Genomic DNA, 23,393 nt, shown 5'->3' on the forward strand with positions numbered 1-23,393 from the left:
ACATTTCTGACCAATATTTAAAGTGATTTACAGTATAAAATTTGAATCACTAAAAATCCTTACACTTGGGTATTTTCAGGGTCGGTACTACAAAGTTTTGGCTTCTCTATGTGAACATAGAGCTGATGTGCCTTGGCAAAAAGTTCCATTTCTGTCTCATCTGTCCATAGGACATTCTCCCAGAAGCTTTGGGGCTTGTCAACATGTAGCTTGGCAAATTCCAGTCTGGCTTTTTATTATTTGTATTCAACAATGGTGTCCTCCTTGGTCGTCTCCCATGAAGTCCACTTTGGCTCAAACAACGACGGATGGTGCGTTCTGACACTGATGTTCCTTGAGCTTCAAGTTCACCTTTAACAATTTTGTCCACGTGTGTATAGTGCAATAACACACATGCTGCTCTCGTACATACTTCATATATCCCCACCGGCCCTGCTTACGTTTATTTATTGTTTGTTGTTAATAGCTCTTCTGTTGTTATGCTTATGGTAATATGTGAACTTCAATGTAGTGACATTGTCAGAGTGTGGCTAGTGCGGCAGATCAGACTATAACAGTCTAACTAAAAAAGGAGAGCAAGAAGGTAACACAGATACAGGAGCACCCTGAAATACTGTCATCCCTCCACTCCACCGTCATCAAACCTGATTGATCTTGTGGAAGCGGCAAGACAATTCAATTCAATTACATTTTATTTATATAGGCTTTTTATAACAAAGCAGCTTTACAGAGATTTTTTAAAGAGCCTCTTTTGAGCAAGCTAGTCGAGAGGAAGAACCTTAAGAGGAACCTAGACTCAAAAGGGGAACCCATCCTCCTAAGGTAAATAAAGGTAAATGTGACGTCAAGCCACACAAGATGAAAATGTGAGTGAGATTATCAAGCCCATGCAGGTAAACAGTCAGAAGCATAGTCCTGCAGTGAGGTGAGGATGAATCAGTGTGAGGCCCCAGAGCAGGACAGCAGGCAGCAGGTCAACACCTAAAATGTGAACGACTGATAAAAGCATTGCCCATCACATCGTAGTGGATTCTGATGAGTAGCCTTTTATTGACCACTTCTTCGAGACGTCCCTTACGCTTGGTCATGGGACTATTTGGAGATACACTCTTTATGTTTCTCTCTACCATTATCAACTCCCAGTTTCTCAAATGTTCACAATAGTTGTCAGATAACTGTTTGGGTAGCCCAACCGGGAACCAGAAGCTTTTGTCCTCGGGTTCCACGTTGGCCCCACATGTGTATGCCCACCAGAGTCAGTAATGGGACCAGGAGGAGTAAAACATGGGCCCCATCTGGATTCTACACTGTATATGGAGCCTAGAAGTGGAATTAAGGTGGGCTGTAACGATGGGCCCATCTGAATTTGTTCAGAACTATAAATAAATAAATTTAACATTAGACAGGGCAGTGGTGGCTCAGCGGTTAGAGCGCCAGGATATCGATAACAGGGTTGTGGGTTCGATTCCCGGGCTCGGCAAGCTGCCACTGTTGGGCCCTTAAGCAAGGCCCTTTACCCTCTCTGCTCCCCGGGCACTGGAGCGTGTGTGTGTGTGTGTGTGTACTCACTGCCCCTAACACATGTGTGTGTGTCAGTGTGTGTTCACTACCAGATGGGTTAAATGCGGAGGACACATTTCGCTGTACAGTCCACACTGTACAGTGACAAATATGTGCACCTTTACATTACTTAAATGTAAATTGAACATTAGACAAACTTCATCAAACACATTTTTGATGATTTTTTTATTTATATGAGGAGCAAATCACCAACATGCAAACGATCACCACCCCACCTCCTCCCTAATTCCCCAACTCATTTCAAAAGTACTGAATGGAGCCCCATCATCATTCCAGAGAACACAGTCACACTGCTCCACAGCTCAGTGCTGGGGGGCTTTATACCCCTCCAGCCCACTCCTGGCATTAGAAAGCATGGTGCTAATAGGTTCATGTTTATCTGAGCTGTGTAAATGTACTGCTGCAGTAATATTTCCCTCAGTGCAGTTTACAGGAAGGGACACATTAGTTGCTATTACATATAAACCCAATGGACCAATCAACCAATTCTATTTCCTGTATGTCTGTTTCCTTTAATGAGAAGAGAGCAGACAGGATCTATAGATATTCATTCCAGTCCTGCACATCAACCCCTGTTAAATTTACTAATGACCTCTCCTCAGTGAAGGAGACCACCATTCTGCTGCTTAACAAAGAAGTGAAGCAAATTAGAGAAATTAGTATTGTGGTGCATGGGTGGAAATAAGACTTGTGAACAATGCAGCAGCCGATGGATCCAGATTAGTGCAGATACTCCGACCCTCGGCTACCCGGCTCCCGTCAGTGAGGATTAGGCTTTAGATTAAGGCACTAATTTAAATCACCATTAAAAATCCTTCTTTTGATATTTTCTGTTACTATGAAGAGAAATGTTGTCACAACATGATATGTAGAAATTGTTGGCCAAAAATATGTTGGGCCATCAGCTGTAGCCTTCTTCCCATTGAGCTTAAAATCTTATGTTCAATGAATGAGCTGTACTGTTCCTAGTCATTTTCATTCATCTTTGAGTTAAATGAACTGATAATAATTAATAATCCAATTATTAATTGGAAAATGAATAGTAATTGGTCCATGACAGCCTAAAACATATTAAAATGAAATAAAAATACCAACATATTCCAGTAACCTGAGTCAGCTGTGCTGTTTCTGTAACGTACAGTGGGTTTGTGGTGCAATACAATATTCTAAAGTAAACCTTGGGTTCTCCTGGTTCTCCTTGCACATTTTGTGTGTCCTCACTCCCCTTCATTCACCATCAGGGTGTAGTCATTCCCACAAGGCCACATTTCCTTAGGTATTCAGTTATATTTTACTGAATGGTTGATTGCTTGGTTTCAGTGTGAAAAGCTGTGAGAGCAAGTTTATCATTTTTCTGTGCTACAGAGTGTGATTATATGCTGGCTGAGTACAACAGTGTTCAGTCTTGTATTACCACAGGATTATACCATAGGGTTGGGCAGTATAACAGTAATATTGTATACTGCTGTATTTACTGTGTCTGATCTGTCAATCTTCTGCTCTGTTGCTCAATAACCCAGAGGTTTATAGACACAGGGCATTGTGGTAATCTGAGATGTTGGTGCCATTATTGCTAATTGCACACATTTGTAGATGGTGGAGAGGATGGATGCCAGTTTTTTTAAGGTGCTCTCGTGTCTGTTTTATCTTCTGGCTCTCTCCATTTAGTTAAGCTGTTATCGTCAGACTTGCCAGAGTCGCAAGCCACATTCTGCTAATGTCACATTCTCTGTTATCTATAAATGAGAGAATTCATTCCATCTCTTTACTGTTTTCTAAATAAAATGACTGCTGACCTGTCCAGCCTGACACTGATAGAAGATTATCCGTTAGGCTGTTCTGCTGCCCACCTCAGACCAGCGGCTGACCCTCCAGCTACCGCTACCTGCCTCAGACTAGTTGCCCACTTTCCATTTTGAACTACATTGAAGTTAAAATAGACTCAAAATATGAATCTACCAATTGCTGCTATTATTATTATTATTACTATTATTATATCATAATTACTTTTATTATTGTATTAACATCACTATTAAGACATTATCAGTACATCAAACATAACAAGAAAAATAACTACTTTTTTATAGTTTGTGTAAAGAGCATAGAGAGAATAGAGAGGCTAATTTTAATGGTTAGTATCTTGTAAATAGGATTTACAGCAGCCTTTGTAAAAGTAAAAGTAAAGCTCAAATAAATTGGGTTGCCAGATTTGGGCATGGTGCTGCTTTCCTTGTTTCCACTCTAAAACTGTACAAATTTAAATAATATCCCGTTATATAGGATATTATAAGCTATAATTATTATAGCATATTGTAGAATATAATCTATAATATATTTTTAACAGTGTAAATAATATAAACTACATATCAGAAGTTTTAACATGTTCTATACAATATTTCAAGTGGGTTTAATTTTGTTTCCATCATTCCCTTTTCAATATATCATTACTGACGTTGCTTTTTCTGTGTTCTTTAATCCTATGATGTTACAATCATTTAAACCTGTGAAGAAAAATGGGTTTTATACTATTGAACAAGTAAGAAAGTAAGAAACCAACAAACAGAATTGTTTGTGAATAATTATTTATTGTAATATTTTACATTTTTATAGATCCTCTATAAGATACTAGAACAGCTGTGTTTTATTAAGGAATATTTATTATTATTGTATCATCTTATAATAAAATCTTTATGATAAATGATCAGCTCTTTAGTTTTACACACTCTGGGTCAGGTCTGAGATCTTACACCTGGACCAATCTGAGATTCATCTTCAGAGCTCAGACTCAGGTAGAGAGATGGTAAATATCTAGTTTTTACTCTAGGAGGAAAAAAAGAAACTGGCTTTCCTCGACACAATGGAGGCAGCAGCCTCTCAGAGATAACAGAAGACTGAGCGGGAGACCACCATGGCCTCAGATCTGGAGGTGCTGATTCTTATACTGACCACTTCAAACTGCTCAAGTGCTGCTGAAGGCCTTCACACGCGGAAGCCAGCAGGACAATGTCATCTGCAAACAGCAGAAACAAGCCCCCGGCCCCCCGCCTGAAGCCATCCTTGCCCTTGCCTTCGCATTGCTATCCTGTCCATGAATATCACAAACAGGAAGTGAGAGAAGGCACAGCTCTGATGGAGTCCAACACCAACACTGAACAAGCTTCAGTGCTGAGAATACGGACACAGCTCTCACACCGAGAGTACAGGGACTGCACGACTCGCATCAGCACCTGTCGCACCCCCGATACCCCAGGAGCACTTCCTACAAGATGTCTTGGGGAACAAAGTCGGAAGCCTTCTCCTTCTCCACAAAACACATGTAGACTGGAGTGATGTACTCCCATGTCCCCTCAACAATCTCAGCGAGAGTGAGGAGCTGGTCCAACTTTCTACAGCCAGGACAGAATCCGCATTACTCCACCTGAATCTGAGGGTTAACTATCAGGTGCATTCTCCTTTGCACTATACTGGACTAAACTTTCCAGGGAGGCTGAGATATGTGATGCATCAATGATTTGCATGCACTCTCCAGTACCCTTTCTTAAAAATGGGGACCACCACCCTGGTTAGCCAGTCCAGAAGCACTGCGCCCGAGGTCCATGCAACACTAGAAATTGTCTCGACCAAGACAGCCCCCCAATGTCTAGAGCCTTTAGCAACTCTGGGCAAATCCCATCTACTCTTGATTTGCCACTGTGGTGCTTTCCAACTACCTCAGTAACCTCAGCCAGAAAAGATGGATGATGCCCCAGTAGCCTCCAGCCCTGCCTCCTGGATAGAAGCCATGTTCCTCGGGTTTAGGAGTTCCTCAAAGTGTTCTATCCAGCACCCAACAATACCCTCAGCTGAGTTCAGAGCTTCAGCACCCTTACTGAGCACAGTTTGGACAGTGTCGCTCCTTCACCTTCTGAGTTGTCGGAGTGCTTTCCAGAACCTCCTTGTGGCTGCACTGAAGTCTTTCTCCATGGCCTCTCCAAACTACTCTGCAATAGCTGTTACCTTTTTTGCCTGCTGCCTCAATGGAATCGAGAGTACCCAGAGCCTTCCTCCACTTGACAGCCTCCCTGATTACAGGTTGCCACCAAAAGGAGCTCCAACTAGTCGAGTCAAATTTGGTTATACTGCTTTTGAGAACCTGATGTTGTTGCAAAGCAGCTTTACAGAAATATGGAAATAACAGATCAATTAATAAATCAATAAATAAAAACAAATAAAATTGTAACCCCAAGTGAGCAAGCCAAAGGCAACAGTGGCAAGGAAAAACTCCCTCAGAGCTGGAGGAAGAAACCTTGGGAGGAACCAAGACTCACTTTGGGGGACCCATCCTCCTCTGATCAAAAAAACCTATAAATGACTAAAAATGGTGTAAAGGTGTGAATGTAAATGTAAATATAAGTCACCCAAGAGACACTATGAGTGAACCAAGGTACAATCTCTGGGTTTTGAACATGGTGTTTCCTATCATGGACAAATTGTGTGCACTCCAAACCCAAACCTTAGAGGTGGTGGGTCCAGATAGTCACCCCAAGTTATTTGTTCAGGCTCAGGCCAACTGGGGTAACCTCAGTTTGAGTAATGTCAGTTTGAATAATCTGAAGGGGAGCCTAAGTCTCCAGGTTTTCTGCATCACTGTGGACTGTGGGAGCACAGGCTCTGCTTCCACCACCAGCCCATGGAGCAGGATTTTTCCTTCAGAATGGAATCCACCCAGTATGTTATCATTACCGGGAGCCATGAAAGACATCTACAGGGGGTAAACCGCATTCGTCTTTTTTGGGATCTGTTGGAAGGACAAAAGGACAAAGATTGATCAGACATTTCTGCCCAATATTAAAGTGATTATACAGTAAGAAATCTGGATCACTCAGAAATCGACTCACATACCTTAAACTTGGGGAATTTCAGCCACCTGGATTTCTGCCTCACTGTGGGCTGTGGGAGAACAGCTTCATCCTCAACCACCGGCCCACAGAGCAAGATGTCCGAAATCCCATCCTCACAGCTTTGTTTAGAACTGGAAGAAGCAGGAGCTTCTGTAGAGGCAACACTGGAGGAGTTGTGCACCTTAGAGTTCACTGTGAAGAACCTCTTCATCCTCCCTCGAAGTGACTGGGAGGTTCTGAGGAACGGTGCTACAAGGTAAGCTTTAGCTGCCCTTTTAATTGCAGCACAAAGTGGACTGCAGCTGAAGCAGCCGCACTCCTCCCCCACCGCCTCTACGCTTCGGGAAGTGAGACTTGCCCCAGCTCTACTGCTGTTGTCTTCCTGAGTTGAACTGATGTCCTGATGAGAAGTGCTTACCCCATCCTGTTCATCAATGACTTCCACAGTGAACCTGCCTATAACTCTGGGGACATAAGCAATAAAGAAAAGGTCCTTAGTGTTAGTGAACTAATGCTGTACGTTACCTATTTACAGAACAGCTCTGCACTCTGAGTAATCTTTATCAGTGCATACTATGTACAGTACACCAAGTGTGTCTCCTTAGTTCCAGTGTTTTCAGAGCTGAGATACAACGCATGGAACAAATGAAGCACTTAATAAATGAATTCATAAGTAATATATATTCATAATAAAAAAAATTAAAAAAAACATACCGTATTTTCTTCAACAGCTTAATGGTGTTCTGCTCATCAGCGTCAGTTTTGGAGGAGAAACCATCTACCTTAGGGTGTTTCTCAGGCGTCCCAAACAGATTTTCCTGTGGAGCGCTTTTACCCTCAGCTACAGACGGGCCTGCGGCCTCACCCGTTTCACTGTTGATGACAATAAAAGAAACAAATTATAAATCAAACAGCTCAAAAAATCTGGGGGTGTTTCACAAAGCAGGATTCTTAGTTCAGCCAGAAAAGCCCAGATCCCAGCCTGTCCAATAGAAGAAGACCTGAGGGACATTCCTATCCTCACCATTGGGCTAAAGTTATCTGGCTAGCTGAGAAATGCCTCTTTGTGACACACCCCCTGCAGATCTTTCTAATGCAGCGGTTTGCTTACCATTCTTGGCGTGACTGCAGCCATGGGTGCTTTTCCACATCTGTCACAGACGGGCGAGTTGAAGGGTCGTACTGCAGCATGTAGGAAATTAAGGCCCGACAGGGCTCCTCCACTGTGATCCCAACTGGATACTGCAGGGCTTTACGCTGGACCCGTAGCAATTTATGCGCACGCTTTTCTTTAAAGGGCACGGACCCGGTAACCATTACGTAAAGAACCACTCCCAGGCTCCACACATCACTTTTCTTTGGATCATAAGGCTGACGCCTAATCACCTCCGGTGCAGCGTAGAAACGAGTGCAGCAATATGTCTCACTCATTTCTGGGAAGCCTTTTGAAAAGCGTGAAAGACCAAAGTCTGCTAGCTTGACTTGATAATCAGCTGTCAGCAGAACATTTGTACATTTGAGGTCTCGATGCACAATGTCCTGCTTGTGCAGGTAGACCACAGCACTGACAAGCTGGGAGAACCAGGTTTTGGCCAGGCCAGTGGGGATGTGGTGGCGCAGCTTGATCTCCCGATTGAGATCTGTTATAGCAGCTTCCATCACGATACAGACCTGTCCGTTATTCATCTTAAGAATGTTGTGCACCTCAACAATGTGAGGGTGCTTCACTTTTTTCAGAATGGCGAGTTCCCGGGGCAGAAATTTCTGAACTAAAGTACTTGACCCCCTCCTGCTGTCTATTATTTTAATAGCCACCTGGTTGGGGTGCTTTTCAGAGGTGGCCAGTTTAACCTGGCCAAAATTCCCTTCACCTATCTTGCGCAGCACCGTGTAGCCCATTCGTCTCAGGACTGTCTCAGTGGCCATTTTCTCCCTGTGGATTAAAAGAGAAGCTGAAAGTTAGAAAGTTTTGAAAGAAAATCAGATGTAGAACCTGTTTCTGGTTCTAGATAAGATGGCTCTAGATAACTGTGTTAACCAAATGACATCACTGTCATTTAGACCGTAGAAATCAAGTGTCTCGAGAGCTGCTGAATCCTTGACTGAGCCCATGAGGGAGAGAACACCCCTTTTTATAGGGTTCTGTGATGTCATCTGTATGACATCACAATGGAGAGGTGAGCTGGGGTCAGTGAGGTCAGTTTCTTCATTGGCTGTACAGGACTGTATGTACACACACACACACACACACACACACACACACACTGTGCTGTGAAAATGTGTCAAAATAAAAGTCACACAAACAAAACTAGAAATACAAAATTCTTTCAAACTAAAAGCTAAAATTACTGTTGCACATTTGTGTGCCCTTTTTTGTGCTAATCTGATTTTTTTTTTTTGTGATGCGTTACACCACTACCTCTGACAAAGACCCAGCTTTTTGAAACTGGGCTCTACCTTGAAATGCAAAATACTTTGACAGTCTTCAGATTTAGTAATAACATGTACGTTATGTTGATGCATTTTTTGAAAGAAAGGCAGGGGTGCCAATATTTTCGGTCATGTCTTTATCTAGTGGAAAGAAGTATATTGTGTAGTGAAGTCAAGTGATAACTTAGGTTTCCTGTTACTATGCAATGGGCAGTGGTGGCTCAGCATTTGGAGTACTAGGCTATTGATGGTGGGTTTGCGGGTTCGATACCATGGCTCAGCAAGCTGCCACTGTTGGGCTCTTGAGCAAGGATTTTAACACTCTCAGTGCCCTGGATGGTGCAGCAAAGGCTCCTCGCTAGTGTGTGTGTGTTTTCACTGCATGCATGGGTTAAAGTCAGAGGCCAGATTCCATTTCTGTCCAACAAAAATGGAGAACATGGGTGATTTTGCCTTTATTTTAACAGTTGCTGCTTTAATGTATGAGAGTCTGACCTCTCTGAAGCAACAACAACAGCCCCTTATATATCACTGCTGATCACCATACAGCAGAAACACTGAGTCGTGGTTCTAGATAGAGTAGTTTACTAACCACTTCACCTCAGGTTCAGTTCTCACATCGGTTAACCCCCAGTGCATCATGTGGGTTTTTTTTTTTTTTTGGAGCCTCTGTGTTCCAGTCAGATCTGCTGGAATATAAAATATATTTGATCTGGTTTATTCTGTTATTGTAATGTACACTGAAAGACAGACAAAGGTTTGTTTAACATGCCAAGATCAATGGCGCCAAGGGTCCTTTTACCCAAAGGGCACTGCACTACAGTCCGAACCTAGACCTCAAGGGAGGAGTTGTGCACTACAGAGTCTGAAGAGCTTCTTCATCCTCTTTCCAAGCCACTGGGAGGCTCTGAGGGTCGGTACTACAAAGCTTTAGCTCCTCTTTGCACTGTAATTTCTACCTGACCTGCGGCGGATCAGACTATAACAGTCTAACTAAAAAAGGAGAATAAGAAGGTAACACAGATACAGGAGCACCCTGAAATACTGTTATCCCTCCACTCCACCGTCCACAAACCTATACAAAGCAGCTTTACAAAGATCCTCTTTTGAGTAAGCTAGCAGCAACAGTGGCAAGGAAAAACTCCCTTGGGTCGAGAGGAAGAACCTTAAGAGGAACCAAGACTCAAAAGGGGAACCCATCCTCCTAAGGTCGACACTGGATGATAATAAAAATCAAAACAGGAATAAAAACAACAAAACAAAACTGAATTAAGAAAAAAAGGTAAATGTGGTGTAAAGCCATACAAGATGAAAATGTGAGTGAGATTATGAAGCCCATGCAGGTAAACAGTCAGAAGCATAGTCCTGCAGTGAGGTGAGGATGAATCAGTGCGAGGCCCCAGAGCAGGACAGCGGGCAGGAGGGTAGTGGAGAGCCAGGTCAGGTGAAACCAGGACCGGTCATCTGAATACTACCTCAATACAATCTCAAGACAACAGCACCAACATCTTTTGATCCTAATTTTCTGTGTCTGTGAACCCCTGGATCTACATTAATTACCTAAACTAAACCGCACTGAACACAATCTGATTTTTTTGTAGGCATGTAGGCATGAACAAAGTACAGTTGGGCCACAGCTTTTTCCTAACATCTTGAATATAAATGGTAGGTTATTAATATGGCTGTAATAAGGATCAGGATTTGTCCTTTTGATCAAAGGTTTAAAATGTAGGGCTGATTGGATACATGTTGCTACATGTTGTCACAATATATTGATTAATAATGATATCCTGCATTATTCTGACCTCTTATTTATAGCGATGTGCCAATATTGATTGATATCTGTTTTTTTATGTAGTGCCAAGGCATATAAATACACATTTATATAATATAGAAACTGAGGCAACACTTTCCTTGGTCAGTGATTCAGAGAAATACAGGAAAAAAAACGGGGAAATAATTAAAATGCAGATTTTTCAGTGAAGTAGCCAAGCTTTACTTTAGATGTAGAAAATTACAAAATTATGATACGAAAAATGACTTAACTATCAATGTCATAAGTTGTGATGAAATAAATTCACCATATTTTAAAAGAGAAGATCACATTTTAGAGAAGATTAGTTGATTAGTTGATTCGGTCATCTTCATAGCTGCTTCTTCCAGGTCAGGGTCATAATGGGTGAGTATCCTACATGTAACCACTAAGCACAAACCATAAAGCCCCCTTTGATAAGCCCCCATCTTAATTTATTAATTTCCAGTTCCCACCCACTAGGTGGAACTCCCCTTATCACATGATGCTACCAGTGCTGGGAGGTTGAAGGGCACTTAAAAAGAAGCTAGCATGCTCGCATGTGCTTCCCCCAAAATACATGAAACTAGCTATTCAGTTCTTCTCAAACCGCTGTAATGCAACATCATTAGACAGCTGAACACGTTTGGAGCTGAACATTAACGGCCAGTTCGGTTACATCACCTGACAGATGCCCTTACTTGCTAGCATTCCACTGAGTGATGGAGGAGAGGGACGGCCGTCTTAGAGAAGGCCAATTATGCTCTCAGAGTTTCCAACCTCAGGCAAGGAAAGTCTGAAGATTCACCCAACTATGAAACTACCAAACAACGAGGCTAAGTTTAGCTAACAATCAATAGACACTCATATTGTCCCCCAGAAATGTATAGTTTTTAACTATAGGACATATTTTGTCCATTTTATTAAATAATAGCAGGACACACTGCATAAACCACATCAAGCAAGTCTGTTTGAGGCCAATGTGTGATTTCAGCCCACATTTAGCACAGTGCTAGGGCAGGCTTCTATTACTTGTTAGTACATTAGCCTTAAGGGCAAACCTACAGATAGCAAACCTCAGACACCAAACCATATACTGTGTCTATGTATGTCCAACACCGCTTATCTAGTCCCTGTAGAGAAGTATTGCCAATAGAATAGGACACTTTGGAGCAGATAAGCACAAACCTTTTGGCACCATGCTGCCTAATGCTGGGCGTGGGCTTCTGGGGGTATAAAGACCCCCAGCATTGTGCTGTGGAGCAGTGGAGGAACTGTGTATCTGGAATCATGGCTGGTGATCCATCCAATACTTCTGAGATGAGATGGGGACTTGGGGATGAGGTGGCTGACCTGAATGCAATCAAATCCTCACAGCAGAGCTGAAAAGTAGAAAGCTTCCAACAAAGGCATGATAAACTCGTTCAATACCTTTAATTTCAGCAGGAATGAGTGTCCCAATACTTTTGTCTATATTGTATCTTGGCCATCTTGGCTGTGTACAGGGTCAGAAACATCAGAAAACAGCCGGGCCCTACCCACCGGCTCCTGTGTTTACGTGCTTGTCCTAGGGCTTGAATAACATCACTGTTTTAGGTGACAGTATCACTGGGACAAGCTGAGCCACTGCAATAGAATTAGCCCTCCCGTTTGGGGAAGGGGAGCATGCCTCAAATACAAGCTAATTTCTCCGGCAAAATCAAATAACTGCAGAGACGTGACGTGACATGATGAGATTTTCAGCCTCCTTCCCTCTCGCAATGTACACACAAGCCCTCAGACTGCTCAGGAGCACAGCGAGTCTGTACTCAATCCCGATGACACTGAGGAGCTTGTGACTGCTGGGAATTCTAGACCATGGTTAGAAAAATGCTGTTCAAAGAACATTTCCGGTTCTGGTTCTCCTCTGGGTTTCTTAGAAAGAGCTCTATCTAATGACACAAATGAAAAGGTCAAGCAAAAGGCCAGATTTCTCTCAGATTTGTCTCTCGTTAGTGTGTATTTATTTACTATTGTCTAGTCTGAAGTATGCTTCGTCTGTGCTTTGCTTAATGAAAATTCCTGTCATTTGTCTGCAGAATTCAACTGTTCAACATATCATTCAGAGTGGTTTGGTGAAAACGTCCCCAGAAAGCATGCCCAAGTGTAGCCTGTACGGTTAGGCCAACTGGGAACCAGAAAGTTTTGTCCTTGGGTTCTATTTTGGCCTCACATATGGCTGCCCAGCAGGGTCAGTGACAGGACCGGGGGGGTTAAACATGGGCCGCATCTGGGTTGGCCACTGCAAATATGGCCTAGTTGGGACCCATGTAAAAATGAAGGTGGGCAGTAACTATAAACTTGGGAGTCCCCATAAAAACACAGGGCCTGGAACCCAACTAGCCCATGTTCCAGTCATGTGAGCTCCATACAACCAGTAATCAGACATCTGAAGAGTTACCTCACGGTGACTGACAGTGGCAACAGTGGTGAACTATTAACACCACTGTCAAGAGATTGCCAAAACATTAATACCATTAGTTGACTAATAGTAAATATGTCCCCCTTGTGCTGCCACTACAGATCTCTGAAGGTGTCCTATGATATCTGGCACCAAGACGTTAGCAGCAGATTTAAGTCCTGTAAGTTGTGAGGTGGGGCCTCCATGGATCGCATCAGTGAGCCAACCCTTAGGTGCCCATGAACCTGTCACTGGTTCACCGGTTGTCCTTTATTGGACCACTTTTGGTAGGTACTGACCACTGCATACCAGAAGGACCTACAAGACCTACCTGATGTTTTGTGGATGTTCATCACCTTCATCACCTTCTAGAACTGACTGCTCACTTGCTGCCTAATATATCTACCTTATCTATACCACTGACAGATGAGGCCACTGTAGATGAAGATAAGCAGCGTTCTTCACTTCACCTGTGTTAATGTTATAGGTGTATGGATGTAGCTGATGAGTATACTGTGCAATTCTGTACCTTGGTATCTATAGGTATAGGTAGGTGTGCTGACTTTTGTATTTGGCAGTATCTAAGCTTAAAGGTAGCTTTTGGACTATAGGAATATTTGTATAGGAGTGGACAGTGAAGCACTTCTGTAAATCGCTAAATGCAATTAATTAAGGTGTGAGTATTTGTCACTGTAATATGTACAGCATAATGCCTCTTCTGCATTTAACCCATTTGTGGTAGTGAACACACACACACACACCCAGAACAGTGGGCAGCCAACTCCAGCACCCGGGAAGCAAAGAGGGTAAAGTGCCTTGCTCAAGGGCCCAACAGTGTCAAACCCACAACCCTATCATTAATAGCCCGGAGCTCTAACCGCTGAGCCACCACTGCCCCAATGTGTGCTGTTCTATCTATTGCCCCATTTCAGAGATCAGATCACAACTGAATTAGGTGAAATATATGAAGAAAAAAATGAAGAGGTGAAATTCCTCTTTAAACACTTTAAACACTGTAGTATATGTATGAGGCCACCAGATGGCAGCCATGTATGGAACATTAGATCAAGTCCACTCAGTATTAATGAAAACTCAAGGGAATGTCATTTTTTAAAGTTTGGACCTGCTTGGTATGTGTCTTACTGGGACCTGAAGCCAATGTCAAGAAATCGAGACAGGGCAGTGTCCTCTCAGCTTTTAAATGACTCTAATGCCATTACAGAACTACACTCTTGGCTGCAGTGAACGCCATCTTGGCTCTGGTTACCATAGCATTCAGCCTCAGCTTCCTGGGCTATGTTGTGTGTGAGTGGGTGTGTGTGTATTCAAGTCTTATCAGGGACTCGATATCCACAGGTTGATGGAAAACATGGAAATTGTAGAGACTAAAACTGCAGAAAAGGGTAACAGACCAATCTCTCCGTGTGGTTCCTCAGAGAAATTCGCCAAGTTCTTCGAGTTCCTGCATCACACGGACTTCCGTTACTTGTAAGCTCATTAGGCTCATAGCTCCAGCATTAAACGAAGACACCAAATATGTCTGTCTTGATTAACCATGGGCTCTTAACACCATTAGCATTAACATGTCTTCAGTTATGCAACCACAGGTGGAAAACAGCAATGGGCGTTAGTCAATGCACAGTGATCTGATCACGCACACCACCTTAGAAGGTGGTCTGGAACACGTATGTCTACATAACATTTGTAGATACAATAAAAAAAGCAACCCTGACAACAACGAAGGCCTACCTGACTACCTGCATCACCATCGCCAAAAGTAGATGCTTTTCCATTTGTTCAGAAGTTAGCAGAGCCTTTGGAAAAGCCCATGCATTCACAAAAACAAGGCCTTGTGGTGAGTGTGCACGGTTCCCCTCCTCCAGTCACAAAATCTGATCACATGTGGAGATGCATTTAGGACATGTGCATGTCTCAAAGGCATATCTGCGGGCACCTGAAGGTTAGAGAAGCTGGGTTGAACCCTTGGACCAGTAGAAACAGTGCTTACTCCTCCCTCATGTTAATAAGGGATCTAAACATGGTGCCCTTGAGCCAGGCAGCTAACCTCCAATTGCTCCACAGGTGCTGAGGTGGTTGCCCATCATCATGGGTGTGTGTGTGTGTGTGTGTGTGTGTTCACTAACGTAAAGGAAGGCTAAGTCCCATTGTTCTTCCATTCAAGTGTTGATCGTGATCTGATAATACTCACTTGTGATCAGATCAGACTTGAACCCCTTGAACCTCAGGCCTAATTTAGACTAGTAGTGTTTTAAGACCTACTATGAATCTGACACATGTAACGCATGCTGTTTGAGGGCGAGGAATTGATGGACGGGCCTAGACACAGCCCGGGTCATTCGTCTACGTAAACAGTAGCCTGTATTGGAGCCGAGAAGTCAATCATGCCAGCTTGACCTTTCTGACACTTGCTGTTATTTATCCACACCAACACAGCAGGAAGCGGGAGGTCCCCAGAAAGGGAGGAATACGAGCATGTGTGTGTTCTCGAAACTGTGGCGATACTCAGAGTACTGAGGCTCACTGGCGTTTCTGTCCACGACACACTGAAAGCACAGCACCACACGACACATTTTGCGCCAGCTTTGCTTTATTGAAGTTATGAACAGGAGCCACATCTCTCTCATCCGAGCTCACACGCCGTGTCGGTTCAGCAAGCGGGCGCTACTTCGTGCGCTGTCGCTCAGGCCAGCCCATCACCAGTTGAACGGTCGACGGCGAAACTTCAGCAGCACCGCCGCCTGCTTCGTGAAGGCCCAGTAACCCACACTCATACATGAGACATATTTGGGGCGTGTGAGAAATATGCCAACACGTAGGCTCCTCTCTCTACCCTCTCTCTCCCTCTCTCTCCCTTCCCTCCCTCTCTCTCTAGCTAGCGCTAGCTCCGTTAACTGGAGGGTGCTCGGGGAAGCCGCGGCCGGTCGGACGGTGTTAGCCCCACGAGCTAGCGCCTCTTACGGGGTGAGGAGAGGGACATGGACCGCATATAGATTTTAAACATTTGGGGGGGGGGACAAGACAGGCGGCACACTCCCTCTCCTCCACTCTCCCAACCCCCCTCCTCTTCTCTCTCTCTCTCTCTCTCTCACACTCACACATACTGTCTCTCTCTCTCTCTCTATCTATCTCTCTCTCTCTCTCGCGCGCGCGCGCACGCACGCACGCACGCACGCTCGCGCTCCTTTCCCCTTCACCACTATCGGCGCGTGTCACTATTTGCTGTACGAGCCCGAGTTTGGCGATACCCAGCAGCTCTCGGATTGTAATTTTCTCGCTGTTTTGCAGAAATTGATCGCCGTTTTCTTGCATTTTCCGACGCTTTCCACGCCGGACCGGTGCTCTGCGTCGACGAAGCCCATGCCCAGCAGGTTATTTATTATCATTTTTTTTTTTGCAGGTTCATTTTTCACCCCCTCCTCTTCCTCCTCCTCCTCCTCCTCCTCCTCCTCCTCTCCTCTCTCTCCAGCGCTGAGGGATATCTGAGCTCACGTTTTTAACATGTCGAGAAACTGAAGAGTGAAGAGACACGGAGACGCGTCTACTAATGCCGTTGGAACATGTCCTATGTTCCTGTTCAAGGTAAGAGAAGTGATAGAGCTGTATTTCAACACTGCATCTCCCTCTCTCTCTCTCTCTCTCTCTCTCTCTCTCCCTCCCCTTTCCCCCCCTCTCTCTCTCTCACACTCTCTCTCTCACTCAGCCTTGCGCTAGTGCCACCAATAGCTCATCACACCTTGCCATGTTCCTCTGTTCCTCAGATCTTCTCCACTGTGGACCATTGCATTGCAGCCAATGCATGCCATCTCCAGTACGTCCACTGGACCACCATCATGGTCCCTGTGTTAACCCATCTGTGTGCTCACTGGTTTCTCTTTTTGCAGGACTGTGTGTGTGTGTGTGTGTCTCATAAATACATACATGGCCATGGCTAGGGGACAGGGATCTGCCAGTGGGCAATCAAGCCAGATCAGCTTAAAAGACCCCATCTCTCTCTCTTTGCTGCTGCTGGTGGTAGTGGTGGTGGTGGTGGTGTTTAACAAGTATGGAGCTCACATCAGCAGACATCACACCATTGCAGTGGAAACACTTCTACTGTCTATCTGTGTGTCTCTCTCTCTCTCTCTCTTTTCCCCTCAACCTCCACATATACATGCACACACACACACACACGTCTCCCATACTTGGCTCTGTGGTCCATGCAGAAATAAGTAGTGTCCACTGAGATACAGGGGGGTGGGGTGGCAGGTGCACTCGCATCCATTCCTGACCAGTTGGGATGGTGCAGCCGTGACAGCAGCATCAGCACTTTCAGCCCAAATATTCACACACTACTTGGCAGCATTGATAGCACAGTGCTCTGGTACTCTAGTGGTTGGGACCCGCCGAAGAAGCCAAATGTCAGAAGGTAAGAACCCCAGCGCCTGTCCACAGTTTGGTGGATGACTTTTTTTTATTTTTTATTTTTTCATTTTTTCAGAGCACGAGTCTTAATGGCAGCCTTGTACTATTTTGGTCCGTTGTGTAACGCTGGGTCTAAATGTAGGATTGGTGATTCATGGTGGAGAAGTGTTAACAGCCACCACAAGGATGCTAAACTAGTGTGTGTGCATTACAGTAAAAAAGCTTTCCTACCTCTGGTGTGCTCTAGTAGTAGGCTGTAGTAGTCACTTGTGCATCTAGTGCTGGAATGAAGGTAGTAATGTGTTACATAACAGATCTTGAGACTAGTTACACGATGCAACATGGCATATATGTGTGTTTGTGCTCTGTAAGCTCACACTGGGATAATTCACTGAATGAGCCAAGTGTCGAAGAAGATTCTAGACTGGAAACGGAGAAAATGTAGAAGTTGGTTTCATGGCTGCCTGAGAATGGGAACTTTTCTGGCATTAACAAGACAACGATAGAAACACTCAATGCACTTCCATGCTCTACATTTCTCTCCTTTTTGGGAGTGTTTAGACAGCCTGTGCCGCACAGTAGAAAAGCGCAGCCACGATTTGACTGGCCCCAAATTCAGTCGTAGTAGTTTCTGTAGTTTCTGTGTTTCTTCATGCTAATTGAAGCAGTGTATGTAATGATTCAGACAGCGGTCTACCAGCAGGGTCTAGTATTCACAATTTGAAGCTGGAGATGTTTGCCTGTTCATTCGCCAATGGGGCTTAAAGGGGAATGCCACCATTTGTCTGTTCTAAAAGTTTGGCAGTAGAGTAGTGTTGAGCACTTAATAAAACTAGGTAGCGACTCTTTTAGAGGGTAAACCGGCATTAACGGGCTTCTGCATTGGGTATCCAAAAGTTTCCACGACGGTTCTAGATATGAAACCATATCACTCCACTGCTGCGTTCTCTTCACTGGCTTCCTGTAGCTGCTGCCCAGGTCATCAGATTCAAAACCCTGATGCTGGATTACAAAGCCAAGAACGGACCAGCCCCTACGTACTTGATGGCAATGGTCAAAAGCCGATCCGCACCTAGAGCCCTTCGAGCTTCAAGTACGGCTCGACTCGACCCGCCATCCCTCAAAATCCACGGAAGACAAGCGTCCAGACTCTTTTCTGTCCTGCACCAAAGTGGTGGAACGAGCGTCCCCTGGGTGTCTGAACAGCCGAGTCGCTCGCTGTCTTCAAACCCAGACTGAAGACCCTCCTCTTCCGAGAATACTTGGGCGAATAGCAGATAGAGTACTATGGTCACCTTATTGACTTGTGTTTAGTAATGTCTAAAGCTTAGAGGTATCTTTGAACTATTAGTCTATTCTAACTAGCTGAGGTTTTTCTTGGGTAAATAGCAAAACACTTTTGTGCTCTGTTGTAGAAATGACTTCATGGCTGCCTGAGAATGGGCACTTTTATAGCATAAATAAGACGACCCTGAATACACTTTACATTTCTTCCCTCTTTGGAAGAGTTTAGACAGCCTGTGACAGCCACACAGTAGAAAAGTGCAGCCTCTATTAGACTGGCCCCAAATTCAGTCGTAGTAGTTTCTGTAGTCGTGTGGTTTTTCATGCTAATTGAAGCAGCGTATGTAATGATTCAGACGACTGCCAATCAGCCAATGGGGCTTAAATGCCACCATTTGTCCATTTTAAAACTTTAAAACTAAGTAGCGACTCTAGAGAAGGTCAATCGGCATCAATGGGCATCGGTACCCTGGATAATAGAATCGCTTTGTTGTAGAAGTGATTTCATGGCTGCCTGAGAATGGGAACTTTGGGAAGTACCATTCTTCTCTTTTTGCATTTTACATTTCCTTCCTTTTTGGAAGAGTTTAGACAGCCTGTGCCACACAGTAGCACAGCCACTATTTGACTGGCCCCAATTCAGTCGTAGTAGTTTCTGTAGTAGTGTGTTTCTTCGTGCTAATTGAAGCAGTGTATGTAATGATTCACACAACTGTCTACCAGCAGGGTCTAATATTCACAATTTGGAGCTGGAGATGTTTGCCTGTTCATCAGGCAATGGGGCTTAAAGGGAAATGCCACCATTTGTCCATATTAAAAGTTCACAGTAGTGTTGTACTCTTAATCAAACTATATAGTGGACTCTGGCGAAGGTAAATCGCCATCAGTGGGCATCAGTGAAATCTCTCAGTGAAAACAGCTTATTTGAAAGTGATTTCTTTTTTCATTTTATCTTATTTTTCACCCATTTTCTCCTCAATTTGGGCGATGCCCCCGACACTAGTGAGAGCGGACCAACACACGCCCCCTCCAACATGTGTGCAGTCAAGTCATTCGCAAAATGAGTGGCTTGACTTTAACATCACCGGGCAACCAATGCGCCTGGAGGGAAGCGCCACATACCCGGCTTCGCCGCGCCAGTTTGCAGACGTCTGCGACGGCCAGCACCGCAGCAGGAGGGGTGGGTGGGGGGGTGTCATCTACCCACGCTGGAGAGCGCAAGGCCGATTGTGCTCTCTCGGAGCCTCGGCTGCCGATGGCTAGCAGCATGATCGGAAAGATTAGCAAATTTTTTAAGAATAAATTTAGATTCTGTCCAGTTTTAACATTTCAATATCTGTGTCAAAGTGGGAAGCATTTCTCTCACTGCTGCACACTGCTGCAGTAAAAGCCTCTAGTCCTCTGGGAAGGCTTTCCACTATATATTTTGGAACATTGGTTCCATGTGAGGAAAAGAAAAAGTGGCATCTCAAGTGCACCCCACAGCAAGTAACGAGAACAGAAACTGTTTGGGGCCAAACAAGTCAATGATGTCATTCTCTGCTAAGCAGAGCAATGAAGAATAACTTAGCGTAGTTAAGAAGAAGGCTATTTGTAGAGAAAAGGAGCACTTATTAGAATATCTCCTGCCAAATGAGCCACAGCAGGCACAATCTTTCTTCAAGGAACAGCCCCAAACTGACTTGACGTAGCTGCGCTGACAGGCAGCACAGTCACTTGAGTTATGTCCTCTGGACTGACGGTTTAAATTGTGAGAAAGCCTTAAAGAGATGCCTCAGTGAAGCTCTGTACAAATGTGCCAAGTAGGAGTTATTATCTGATCTACCATTAATGGCCTTTACCAGCTATTGAGCACCTCACAGACCGACAGTGACTTTCTGATGACCACAGTCAGCGCGTCAGGTTTTCCTGGGCATTAGCTCACACTCACGCCGCCCTTCCAGGCCCAAATAATCTTTCAAAAGTTTGTAGACTCCTGTGATTGGGTATTACCGGGATGTGTAAATCTGAGAATGCTTTCCATGAGATTTTGGAACATTGTTGTACGTTTTTTATTCCTCCACCTATAAGAGTGTTAGGAAGGTCAGGTGCTGATGTTGGAGGATTCTTTGGATCTTCTGAATGACAAACCCATCCCCAGTACATCCTAGAGGGAATGGATGGAGCTCCATTACTTCAGAGAATGCAGTTTCACTTTTCCAAAACCCATTCCATCATACACTGTATGACAAAAGTATTGGGACACCTGCTCATTCATTGTTTTTTTTTCTGAAAGCAAGAACATTAAAAAAGTTTCTACTGCTGTTGTTGGAGTAACTCTCTCTACTGTCTACATACCAAAGCAGGTAAACAGAGAGGAGATAGTGGTTCTTTATGTTCATAGTTAATCTGAATCGGTTTCCAATATATTCTTTAGGAAGTAGAATGAGTTTGACCCTCCACAGGGAGGCTCAGCCTGCTAATTTGATCTACACCAGAGTTTGAATTAGCAGCATTTGTAGCATTTTTAAGCGTACTAGCAGAGCGATCGCACCATGATTCGTTTTAATTCATCCAAACCTGTAAAGCGTGAAGATACTGTTCTAGACCATCTAAAAGCAGAGCAGAGCAGTTTGCTTATATTGCACATTTTATGGGCTGGTGTTATTCAAATGGTTTACATAGGCATCAAATCAAGAGATAATAAACCAAGTATTAAAGAGATGTTCAAATCCACACACAGCTTGCATAATCTCCTTAGAAAAGCAGTGCCAGTAGATGCTCTGGTGCTCTGGAGGAGCTGCACAAGAGCCTCAGGTCACCATGCCTAATGCCAAATGTCATCTAGAGAGTATAAAGCCCCCTAGCACTGGGCCGTGGAACAGTGGAACTGTATTGCATTGTGTAACTCCATCCAGTACCTTTGGGATGAGTGCAAGTGGTGTTTTTGATCCAGAACTAATCTTCGAACAACAGTACTTGACCTCAGTAATGCTCTTGCAATGCTCCTCACAAAAAATTACCCAAATTTAGCGGGAATGCCTCTTCAAAAAGTAGAGACACTGCTGCAAAGAGACTGATTTTGAAGCATACACTAAATGAGCAGGTGTCTATACACTTTTGTCCAAACAGTGTATATAAATGAAAAGGAAAAGACTTGTAAATATAATGTAACAAATCAAAAGCAGTGAAAAAACAAAGTCAGTTAAAGTTGGCTGCCCTTTAATGCCGCCTATTTGTGTGCTGATAACCATATTCATGAAGCAGGACTTGGGCCTTATGAATAAGCACCAGGGATGCAGCTCAATGGTACAGAGCTTGTTATGCAGATCTTTCGGCAGCCCGCTTCTGGACCTTTGATATCTCCTTCAGGTCAACTGACTGCTACAATAATGCACACTTTGCAGAAATCTGTGATTCTCCTAGACATGCTGTCTCAGACCCGCGCATACTTACGCACATCTTTTCAAATGACATTGAACTTCCTCTCAAGGTAGAGCATTCAATTATTCCAAGCTTTTTAAAGATACACTTAGTAACATGTCCCTGTTTTGCTTGTAAGCTGCATATCAGGTCTAGCATGGCTGCCCATATGGCTTGTTAATAAGCTGGCCAAGAGACTGGCAGTGTTCTCTGGCGTCATTGTAGGACTGTAAAACAATGTATTTGCTTAGCTTAAGCACTTGCCTTCTTTTCACGACATGACCTTGAGGACACTGAGGTTGCACAATATGGCTCCTTAATAGCTACAGCAGTATCTGCCATAGCAGACCTATTGCAGAAGTGTGCAGTACGCAGATGAGCCTCTAGCCAAATGTTACCCATGTTGTTCTGTGTGGTAGGAGCCAACCACAGGCGTTCTTTGGGTATTGGCATGAATTCGGGGCATTCACATGAGTCTACAAATTAAATCTGAATTATATATCTAAAAATATAAAAGTAATAATTTTAGAACCTGTGTAATTAAAAACTATATAAACCTAAAACAACCTAAAAAACTGGTTTTAACAAGCAGCTGCACCGGGTTTTTTTTAATCAAATAAATATTTTGAATAAACTATTATATGAATTGAATAAACCCAATTGCTTTTTACGACATGAAGTACAATATATAGACAAAAGTATTGGGACACCTGCATATTCGTTGTTTCTTCTGTTACCAAGAATATAAAAAAAGAGATTACCCTTTTTTTTTGTTGGAGTAACTGTCTCTACTGTTCAGGGAAGGCTTTCTACTAGATTGTGGAGCATTGCTGTAAGGATTTGATTGCATGCAGTGATGAGACCTCATCCCCAACTCATCCCAAACGTATTGGATGGAGCACCAGCCATCATTAAAGAAGAACACTGTTACACTTTGGTTCCTAAGGTGCCAATAGGTTGATGTTTATCTGCTCCAGTCCTATTTTATTGGCAATACTTCTCTACAGGGACTAGTGTGTGTATGTGTGTATGCACATCATTTGCACATCAGTGTCAGCAACGAGTGCAGCCTACAGTAGCTGCATGCATTCCTTAGAAGGGGTGTCCACAAACATTCGGACATATAGTGGGGGTTTTTTTTAGGTCGAAAGGACAAACCACT

At 43.8% G+C, this 23,393-nt stretch overlaps 2 protein-coding genes across 9 annotated transcripts in view; one reads left to right on the forward strand and one right to left on the reverse strand.

The window, feature by feature from the left end:
* Positions 1 to 4,840: 4,840 nt before the first annotated feature.
* Positions 4,841 to 23,393, reverse strand: part of LOC140557181 (testis-specific serine/threonine-protein kinase 2-like) — a 35,981-nt gene continuing 17,428 nt past the window's right edge. The window contains exons 2-6 of the mRNA XM_072681431.1: positions 7,573 to 8,394; positions 7,176 to 7,334; positions 6,459 to 6,925; positions 6,304 to 6,358; positions 4,841 to 4,967 (exon numbers count right to left, since the gene is read on the reverse strand). Coding sequence (XP_072537532.1) covers positions 4,841 to 4,967; positions 6,304 to 6,358; positions 6,459 to 6,925; positions 7,176 to 7,334; positions 7,573 to 8,387 — 1,623 coding nt within the window. The 5' untranslated portion in view covers positions 8,388 to 8,394. The remainder of the gene's footprint in view (positions 4,968 to 6,303; positions 6,359 to 6,458; positions 6,926 to 7,175; positions 7,335 to 7,572; positions 8,395 to 23,393) is intronic.
* syngap1b (synaptic Ras GTPase activating protein 1b) overlaps positions 16,140 to 23,393 on the forward strand; it is a 184,557-nt gene continuing 177,303 nt past the window's right edge. For 6 of the 8 annotated variants that reach the window (XR_011980623.1, XM_072692361.1, XM_072692363.1 and 3 more), the window contains exon 1: positions 16,141 to 16,723. Coding sequence is in view for 7 of the 8 variants with exons in the window: in XM_072692361.1 (XP_072548462.1) it covers positions 16,702 to 16,723 (22 nt within the window). In the remaining variant the exon portion in view is untranslated. Of the gene's footprint in view, positions 16,724 to 23,393 lie in introns of all 8 variants that reach the window. The other 2 variants (XM_072692362.1, XM_072692369.1) reach the window with 1 other exon arrangement.

Source organism: Salminus brasiliensis, chromosome 1 (assembly GCF_030463535.1).
Source record: "Salminus brasiliensis chromosome 1, fSalBra1.hap2, whole genome shotgun sequence".
Taxonomy (NCBI): domain Eukaryota; kingdom Metazoa; phylum Chordata; class Actinopteri; order Characiformes; family Bryconidae; genus Salminus; species Salminus brasiliensis.